At 44.1% G+C, this 10,000-nt stretch overlaps 2 protein-coding genes across 2 annotated transcripts in view; both read right to left on the bottom strand.

Moving 5' to 3' along the window:
- LOC125289089 overlaps nt 1–2,813 on the bottom strand; it is a 13,254-nt gene extending 10,441 nt beyond the window's left edge. The window contains exons 1-2 of the mRNA XM_048235768.1: nt 2,673–2,813; nt 1,082–2,010 (exon numbers count right to left, since the gene is read on the bottom strand). Of these exons, the coding sequence (XP_048091725.1) occupies nt 1,082–1,987 (906 nt within the window). The 5' untranslated portion in view covers nt 1,988–2,010; nt 2,673–2,813. The remainder of the gene's footprint in view (nt 1–1,081; nt 2,011–2,672) is intronic.
- A 1,107-nt stretch (nt 2,814–3,920) lies between these two features.
- Nucleotides 3,921–10,000, bottom strand: part of btr12 (bloodthirsty-related gene family, member 12) — a 14,041-nt gene continuing 7,961 nt past the window's right edge. The window contains exons 5-8 of the mRNA XM_048235958.1: nt 9,297–9,530; nt 8,835–8,982; nt 8,254–8,280; nt 3,921–5,176 (exon numbers count right to left, since the gene is read on the bottom strand). Coding sequence (XP_048091915.1) covers nt 4,629–5,176; nt 8,254–8,280; nt 8,835–8,982; nt 9,297–9,530 — 957 coding nt within the window. The 3' untranslated portion in view covers nt 3,921–4,628. The remainder of the gene's footprint in view (nt 5,177–8,253; nt 8,281–8,834; nt 8,983–9,296; nt 9,531–10,000) is intronic.

Here is a 10,000-nt window from a genome sequence, read left to right as displayed (position 1 = left end):
CATCATCACTATCAACTCATTTTCAGATGGTTTTCAGTAATTGCGCAAGTTTCTGTGTAACGGATGCCAGCTAGCTTAGCTGTGCTTGTGGAACGTTGGTAAATCTCACTCCCCGACGCCTCAAGAGTGCTGCTGGCATGCGAGCCAGTAGCTTGGGCTATTGGTTCAACTGTCAGCACACTCGCCTCCCGACCCGAGCTGCTGCTGTTTGCGGGTTCGAGTCCGGGCGTGTGCAGGGCAGAATCGCGCAGGTTCAACACAACGCAGGTTACATTTGCTTAGAATAACATATTTAGCTCAAACCATCTCATTTAGAGATTTCATAAAAATCAGTTTTAGGATCAGTGTTAAGAAGTATGTTTTTTAAAGGGATGTATATGACCAAATACAAGCTCTAAGAAAGTGTGTGTACTATAAAAATTACATGATTTGGAAATGTATGAGTACAATATGACAGCAAATCCACATACAATATCCTTAGTAGATATGTGCAACATCAAAATGTTGTGGCAACCATTAGTGAAATCTTGCAAGTGATGTATAAAAACTGCAAGACATGAGTAAAGTGTTACATAATGCATACAATTATGTGAATTATCTACTTATTTACCTGATGACCTTGAAATATGAATGTGCTTAACCACTGTATTCCCAGCAGTGAGGAAATACTAAATCTGTGTGCAGGTAAGTTTAGTGTAGGTGGTGAGAGTCCTGCCCCCCGCTTTCTGAATGTGCGTTTCACCTCTTTGATTCCCATTTTCTGTGTAATGACTCACTCTGGCAGTGATGGTAATGAAATGGAAATGTGAACACATCATACAAACATGGAGACACACACACACACACACACATATGCATACAGATATGCATACATACACACATCACAGTGCAGAGACACACACAAACAAACATACAAGCATACAGTACACACACTCACTCAAAGTACAGTACACACACATATTCAGACACACACACACACACACACACACATACTCACACACACAAACACACACATACACACACACACACACATACATACACATACTCGAACACACACACACGCACACACACACACACTGACCTTCTTCTCGGCCCACTCGCGCTCCACTGGTATGGTGTAGTGGGCGCGATGATCCATCTCGGTGCACAGCACGCAGACGATGGTCTGGTCCTTCTTGCAGTAGAGCTCCAGCAGCCGCTCGTGCTTGGTGCACATGCGCTCCTCCAGGTTGGCCACGGGCTCGATCAGCTTGTGCTTGGTGAAGCGGGCGCTGTGCGACTTGATGTGCTCCTCGCAGTACGACGTCAGGCACACCAGGCACGACTTGACCGCCCGCAGGCGCATGCCCGTGCACACGTCGCACGACACCTCCTCGGCCCACGGCGGCGGCAGCAGCTCGGGGATGTCCGCCAGCAGCTCCTCGGCGGGAGCGGGCGCCACCGGGGGTGGGGGTGGGGGCAGGGGAGGGACCTCCAGCTCCTCTTCTGCCTGTGGCTTCTTCTTCAGTTTCGGCACCACCTGTTGTGTTTTCTGTTGTTGTTGTTGTTGTTGTTGTTGGTTGTTGTTGTTGTTTTGCTTTTGTGTTTGTTGTTGCTGCTGCTGCACTTTCTCTGGTTGTTTTGGTCGTGGTGGTGGCTGCCGTTGTTGTTGTTGTTGTTGTTGTTGTTTCTTTTGTTGTTCCTCCTTCTGCTCCGCTTCCTGCTCCTCCAGCTCTTTCTGCTGCTGCAGCTGGCTGTTCTTACGGCGCACGTCCTTGAACTGCTCGGCGATCTCCCGGAGCACGGTGTTGATGCTGGTGTCGGGCTGCTTGTAGAAGGTCTTCTTGCACATGGGGCACTGGTAGAGCACGCTGGTGCGCCAGTAGCCGCGGATGCAGCCCACGCAGAAGTTGTGTCCGCAGGGGATGGACACGGGATTGGTGAAGACGTCCAGGCAGATGGAGCAATGCACCTGCTCCTCGGCCAACATGTTAGACGGGGTTGCCATGTCTGAGACACACACGGAAAGGCCTGGGAAAGCCATGTGGGATTCACAAATAATGGTATGTGTGTGTGAGAATGTGACACACTGTACAGTCTGTGACAACAGATGTCCTTTGCAGACAATAAAGACTATCAATTTACTAAATTACAATTTTTTTATTTTTTTAAAAATGTGTTAGTAGGCTTAATGTACATTACCAAATACAAGTTGCATGATATGATGCGTACAAATATAAATCTTATTATATTTATAAATTGCGTAATAAATATCTCTGTCAAGGTATGGGAGGTAATGACTGTGACAGGAAGAAAGAGCTGGCTAGTGAAAAGACTGAGATCCTGAATTCACGATAATGAAACCATTAACTTACTGTAATATATTTAAGGAATTTTGCATAGATATGCCACTCACAGAATTAATTAGACAATCTTTGGGAACGATTATACTGAATTCCAGACACAACTTGTTGAAATGAATTGATACTAGAGTATTATTATCCCAAACCTCAAAAGAAACTTTTGACCTACATTTTGGCATATTAAAAACAACTCTAGAAGGAGTGGCTTATAACCTGCTTCATTTATAACACCACAGGCCGATCGGTTTTTATGACATGATATCAAACAGTAGAGACTGGCAGAAGCAGATAATACAATCCATATCCTTTTCAGCGCTGTAGTCTACCTACCTTGTCTACTTTTGGTCACAAGTTAGCAACAATATGGCACATCAGCACTTCTGAATACATTATTCACAAATGTCGCAGCTAAATTTACTAAACTCATTTTATGTAATTAGCAGGACCTCTGTCAGCATGTCTGACCGGCCACCCCCCTGCAACTGTTTTAGAATTTGAGCTGTGAGTTTAGGAATATGTAGAAGGTTGGCTAAACATAGCAGGCGAGCATTAACTTCCTTCCAAAAATACAAGGCCCCCACCACAGTGGCCGTCTGCCGCTCTCTCTCTCTCTCTCTCTCACAACATGCCACCTGACAGAGAAACGTGCTGGAACTTGCTCTTTTCCATCTGAGCCATGCATGTGACTTGGAGCTCTCAAATCAATTTGCCCTCCGTGTGTTTAATCACTGATTGGGCTGGATTTCAGAAAAAGAGACAACAACAGACAGCACAGTCGCCCTACTCTGTAGACACTTGGGAAACATGCCAACACAGATCAGGTGTCCATTTCCTGATAAAGCGGGTTCTCTGTTTCAGAGAGGTGACATGCACTAGTGACATGCACTAGCAACAGGCTACCACAGCTAGCCTTGCTAACTTCCAATGATGACCATAATTCTAATCATCCTGTAATAACCACAAAACCAGTTTACCAAAGAAAAGGTCAAAAAACGATCACTCTAACAAATACACAGATGGGTATGCATGTGTGTTCTGCAGGGGACTTACCCAGAGGTCTGCTCCCGCTCAGGGACAGAGTTTACAGTGACCGCTTTGGCTGGTGACACCCTGCCACAGCTGACACACAACTCGCACCCCAAAATACCCCCCCCCCGTGTCACCCCCTCCGCTCACCACCCATACCTCCACCCTGCACTGCAGCCTTCTCTCACCCCCTCCACCCCAACCCAGATTCTTATTGGCTCCTGTCGTGTTGACTGGCCTCCAGGGCCATCCAGAGGAACTGGTTTAACCCCTTCCGCACGAGCCAGGGGTTTTCCTGCCATGTCTTCATCCCCCTGGAGAGTTTATCTTTCTGTTTTCTGTTTCTGTTTCCAGGAAACTTGTTTCACATTGATTACTTTGTCATGTGTTTTTATTTGAATCTGTCTATGTGTCTATCTGCCTGTCTCTGTCTGCGTATCAGTCCACTATTTTAGATATCTGTCTCTGTTTACCTGTCTGTATATCTGCTTATCTGTTTTATGTTCTTCTCTACTCATATATTATACTAGTATGAAAGTTACATACTTTCTGTTTTTTTGTTCATGAAAAACTTTATTTTAAAAGAGAGCAAAAAGTTCAGTACAATTGAATCCAGTTCAACCCTTCTTAAGTGCATCAATATACAACACTAACAATATAACAAATCAATATACAACACTAACAATATATTATCTGAAAAAAAAAGACAAAATGCTGTATCACAAGATGATTATTTATGATTCAGTGGAGATGGATATATATTGATGTTACAGTGTAATAGTGATGTGCGGTCCTCACACATGGACTGAAAAAAGGGCAGTAGAGGTCAAACAAAAGCCTACAGATACAGAAGTCTCATTGGTCAGATGCACCTGAATTGTACGTCACTTTAAGGCACTGTATCCCATCACCATATATTGAATACAAGTCTTGATTTTTGGTAATGGCAGCACAGGGCAGAATACGTAGGGTTCATAGTAGTGAGAGCCATTTTAGGACAAAACTTTGTTTTTCAGGTATTGTTATTAGATACCATTACCACATTAGAAAACCCATCTCCTACATCACCAGTTGTAAATGCAAGTGCAGTTAATTATAGTCTGTTGGCCCTAGTTCTCAGTAGGTATGATAGTATTTCACGATCCCTTAAGTTTAAAGAAAGAGTGCAGACAAGGAATCCATCGACAAATAATCAAGGAATCCATTGAGTTTGTCATTCAATATATAAAATTGTCCCTCCACCTCAGCATGGCTGTGGACTCATCCATGCTTGACCGTAGTCAGGGCCAGTGGCGCTCCATTCTTGCCATCATGGTTGGGGCATGGACTGAAGATGGGGTGGACAGTCTCCGCGTTGAAGACCGTGTGGAAGGTGTGCAGGTGTGTGCGCGCCTTGACGTCGTAGAACGACACCCGCCCGGCCTCGTGGTCCAGGAAGATGCCGACTTTCTGTGGTGGCGCCGGCAGCTCCAGCGTGACCCGGTTGGTGGTCAGCGCCTTGAACTTCCCGTCCCGCAGCCAGAGGCACCAGAACCCACACTCGGGGTTCAGCCTGATCTCGCCCTTGCGCCGGGCGGTGGCACGCGCCACCCCCAGGGTCCAGGACGTCTTGCGGCTCACCTCCACCTCCCAGTAGTGCCGGCCCGACGACATGCCCTCGCGGCCCAGGACGAAGAGGGCCGGGCTGAAGCGCCGGGGGCTGTCCGAGCTGTGCATGCCGCCGCGGTGCTCCTCGTAGCGCACCTGCCGGCCGTCCTCCGACACGGTCAGGTTGCGCTGAGCGGTGGCAGGGTCAAGGATTATTTCATCTGAAAGAGTCGGGGAATCATTTAGGGAGACATATGACCAGGACTAGTTTCAGAAAGGCCCTAGAACTGACACCATAGATCAGGGATGTCAAAGTCAAATACATTAGAGGGCCAAAAAAACAAATTTGCTACAAGACGAGGGCCGGACTGGTTCAATGTTTATTAAAACATATTAAAATAACTGCACGTAACCCATTGAACCAAGACGTGTACTGTATTTTATTTAATGATTAAATGAATAATGACTGTGACTGAAGTGCGGGCAAAGTTTGCACAAATGTACGATTTTTCCCATCCTCACCGACCTTGTCATAAAACTTGTTTAAATGATCATATGATGCCTCCTTGCTGCTTTGTCGTCTACATCAGCCAAACTTCTTTGACCTGAGGCCCAGTCAAGGCATACTTTGGGGTCATAGGGCCCACCTACATGAACCCACCCCCTCCTCCCACCCCCCATTAAATTATCATAATGATATAACAATTTTTTTTTTTATATACTATATTGCTATACATGCACTTCAAAACAGTCAATGTTTAAAGTGCTAAGATTGTTCACAAAAGTTTGTTGCATTGTTGCATGATGCTTGCATGAGAAATACTTCTCAAAACAACAGCAGTTATATGGGTGCCGTTGTTTTGGGATGTTTCCCTCATGCAAGCATCATACACTGATAGAATATTTATATGCTATTTAATTACATTTACCAGCTTTTGTAAATGGGAAATGGCGGATCAGATCATGCGTAAATCGCTGATCTGGAGATCTTTAACTATCTTTAACTAAGACTAATTAATAGCTTTTGGCTGACTTTAATAATGCCAAACAGTGTTTTATATAGTCTGTGCTCTGTTTTTTATGGAAGTTGCATAAATCCACGTCGTTCTATTAAATGTCGTTTCATAATTAGCCTTCCAATAGGTTGAAGCTTAGCTTTGCTACCAACGATGCACGCATGCATTGAATAAACGCTCATACCACGACTTAATTCTATGCCTCTATGTTTGATGACACCAAATTAACAAGTATTTCCTACTAATTGCAGAAATGTTTGTTTTCTTTTTCTGTCAGCGGCTCCTTGACCAATTCGCAGCAAATTATCAGACGAGGGCCGGGAATAATTTCACTCTGCAGACCATTGTCCACATTATGGGACCCGCGACCCATAGTTTGACAAATGGTGACCTGCATGCTGCCATATTAAGGCCTTTTTACGGTGTGTTTTAGCCGGGTGGAGGGCTCTGTAGAAATCTGGCACCCTATTCAACAAGGTTAAACTGAAAGAGCGTGCCGTTCACAGACACCAGAATGAACAAGTTCACAGTAACGTTCATCAGGCAGTAGTAGCCTAATACATTACGTTCAGTTCACGTTCGCTCAAAATACATATGAACGAGTGACTTTCGTTCAATGAACGCGTTCAGGCACAACACTGGGGAGGGGGTAGCTGAAAGTTCTAATTCTGCCGGTTCTAATTCTAATCAAATATCATCCCGGGGGCCGTAGATAATTCATTCGCGGGCCTTGACTTTGACATGTCTGCCATAGATGATGGTGGGTGGTTTGCTCTTAGCAGTGAAGACTGGTTTCTTGCAGGTCTTATGGATCTTTGTGTGAGGACACTGACATTTGAAAAAGAACAAAACTATGAAACAAACAGCAGGTTGTAAATTGCTGGTTTTAGGGCTGGGCGATATGGACCAAAACTGATATCCCGATATTTTGGGGCTGATTGGCGATATACGATATCGATACGATATTGATATTTCAAACAGAAAGAGCGAAGTGCTTCATATATTCACTCAACACAACAATTATGACAACACAGCCGATTTTAATTATATTCATTTCAGACTGCTCTAACAGAGCTGTGCAAAAAGGTGTAAACAATAACATATACCAATAGGCATACAGTTGCTCTGAGGGCTGTGCAAATAACAATATTCGGTCGACCCTGATTGGCAACACAGGCCTACAGCTTTACAATAAAGGTAACACAAAACATAGGCTACCGTTAAAAGCCAATATAATAAAACCAATTGGCATACAGATAGAGCTGTGCAAATAAGAAAAAGTAGGCTACACAGCACATACCTGTTTGTAAATATTTAACTGCACAAGGAGTAGGGCTGGGCGATATGGACCAAAACTGAGATCCCAATATATTTTGGAGCTGATTGGCGATATCACGATATATATATCGATATTTTTAAACAGAAAGAGCTAAGTGTTTCATATTCACTCAACCAGCAACCGGATTTCAAACTGCCTCTTAATAAAATCAATAACATAGGGCCTGTAGGTTGTTACTCCCTAACAAAAGACCAGGACTTTAGATCTGCTACTGTAATATTTTGGGCTAAAATATTAAAAAAACATTGTGTTTTCATTCATTTTTTTTACCCGGCCGTAGTGTATTTAAAATTAGCCTATGATGGCTATGTACCAAAAAAATTAAACATTTTTAAACAACGTGAGTCAAGAGCTGTAAACAATGTTTTGTAACTTCATGTTTGCATGTTCACAAAGAAAAATCCGCTTGAATGGGGTCCAGTGGAATTTTGATTTCCCTAACTGCACCAGCGACGAAATCCTCTCGGTCTAGCAGTTGATTTAGATCTGCCGATATCGAATATGCATCATCAGCACCAAAAATTACCTCTGATCAAGGTAAACAAAATCTGACTCAGTGTCCAGTGGAATGTTTGAAAGTTTGTCTAGCAGTTGATGTGCCGACGTGAATATGAGCACCAACCTCTGATCAAGAAAACAAAATCTGACTCAGTGCACATGTTTGAAAGTTTGTCGTGCTGCGAGGGAGCGAGTTGAGCAGAGCTGCGGCTATCTGAATGGTCTGAACACAGAAGAGCAAGTGGCTTTGATAAAATGGCCCATTATTTGACATAATACTGGTATTGCGATATTGTCTCAACTACATATCGTTTTCAAAAATATATCGGTCGTAGTCGTAATGCCGATATATCGCCCAGCCCTAGCTGGTTTGAGAAATCAGTAATGCAAAAAACTTCTTGACACATGTCCCTCTAGGAACAAGGAAGGAGAGGAGAGCACTTACTTGTGTAGTTCTGCAGCTTCCCAAGTTCTGTGGAGAGGGACAGGCATTTTTCAGGGGTCAGAGTCAATTATGGCACAGCTGCACGTGGCACAATCAGGTAAACAAGCAAAAGTGCTAAGGGCTAAGCTATGTGCTAAGCTGCTGCCTGATTGGCCATATGTTGCTGTCAGTCAGTTAGCTGTTGACATTGCTGGCACTTTGTGAGGCATCTAGCCCCATCTGCTCAAAGTCACTAACCCCTGCTGACTATCCACGATATTGTGCAGCCAACAATGAGGGTCGCCATTACACCTCAGTATTCATACAAACGGTTTGCAAGCTGCATTGTATTGATTTGAATGTGGCGGTAGACAGTGCTTGACATATCCTAAGCCATGTAAAAGCAGACTTTTATATTTTTCTGTCAGTCATATATTATATAGAATAGGCTATACATATCGAGTGCAGAATTGTCAACATTTCGAAAAAACGTAAGTTGAAGCATATTTTAGTTAGCCTGCTGAGACTGCACTAAGTTATAATGTTGAATGGACGTTACATGAAAACCGGACGGATTTCGTGAATAAGGTGGATTAGCTCACCTTTGCCATGCAGCTTTTTGAGCTCATCCTGGAACTTGTCCACCAGGGAGTTGACCGACTTCCTGATTGTGCCCAAGTACAGGTCTGTGTTCACAGACACTGCTGACCAATCAGAAGGTTCAGGTGGCGGAGGCAGTGTAGGAAGCAACTGTAAAAACAAATAACTTCCTTAGAAAACTTGTCCAGTGAGGATATTTTGTCTCTGTCCACATGTGTGGATGGAGGGACACCTCTTTTATATGGGTTTATATCAGTAGCACTTCGATATGTTTATCATTCACAATTTAAAACATTCCTACAGTAGATGACTATACTGCATATTTATCCCCCTAGAATTCAGATTGGTTGTCAGATGTTTCTTTTTATTGTGTGTGCATGGATGGAGCTGTGTTTGTGTTGAAATGTGTTTTCCATTAACTGCCCAGCCCTACAGCACACACACACACACACACACACACACACCTGTAGGAAGAGCACTCTGTCCTGCGTGAGCGCGAGGGCCTCCAGCTCGTTGCTGCGCCTCTTGAGGAGTCCGAGCTCATGCTCCAGGCTGTGGGCCAGCTCCCGGCCCTGCTCCTCCGCCTGACGCTGCCGCCCCGTGATGGCCTCCACCAGCTCCGCCTGGCTCCGTTCCAGAACCTTCTGCAGTTCCGCATACACCTGCCAGCTCTCCTCCAGCTCCTTCTGGGATGAGGACTACAGGGGAAAAGGGAGACGTTAGTGGACTAAACACCTATAACACACACACACACACACACATATAATTTATGTTCTATATTATTTAGCGTTTAAACTATGTGTATATATGATCTACATGTCCAATTTGTAACTAGATGTACCGCAGAGTGGTACAAAATATGACCGCCACCCAGTCCAGCACATTTTTCCAAAAAAATAAGTCGCGCTGAAAGGCATATATGATTCTAACTGTCTCACTGAATTGCATTATGCACACTCAATTCTCACTGGTATCTGCTAGACAACAAGACAACAAAACATGATTAGTTCATAGATTTCACATGTAAAATACATGTAATACAACCCCACCTCCATCTTGCCTGTTCATAATTCTGATACATTCTTGAATTGTGTGCATGTGTGTGTGTACATGTTTATGTTTATGTCTGTGTGTGTGTGTGTGTGCGTGTGCATGTGCTTGTGTGTTT

This window comes from Alosa alosa, chromosome 24, assembly GCF_017589495.1.
Source record: "Alosa alosa isolate M-15738 ecotype Scorff River chromosome 24, AALO_Geno_1.1, whole genome shotgun sequence".
Classification (NCBI taxonomy): Eukaryota; Metazoa; Chordata; class Actinopteri; order Clupeiformes; family Clupeidae; genus Alosa; species Alosa alosa.
This window is presented reverse-complemented; position numbering and strand designations above follow the sequence as displayed.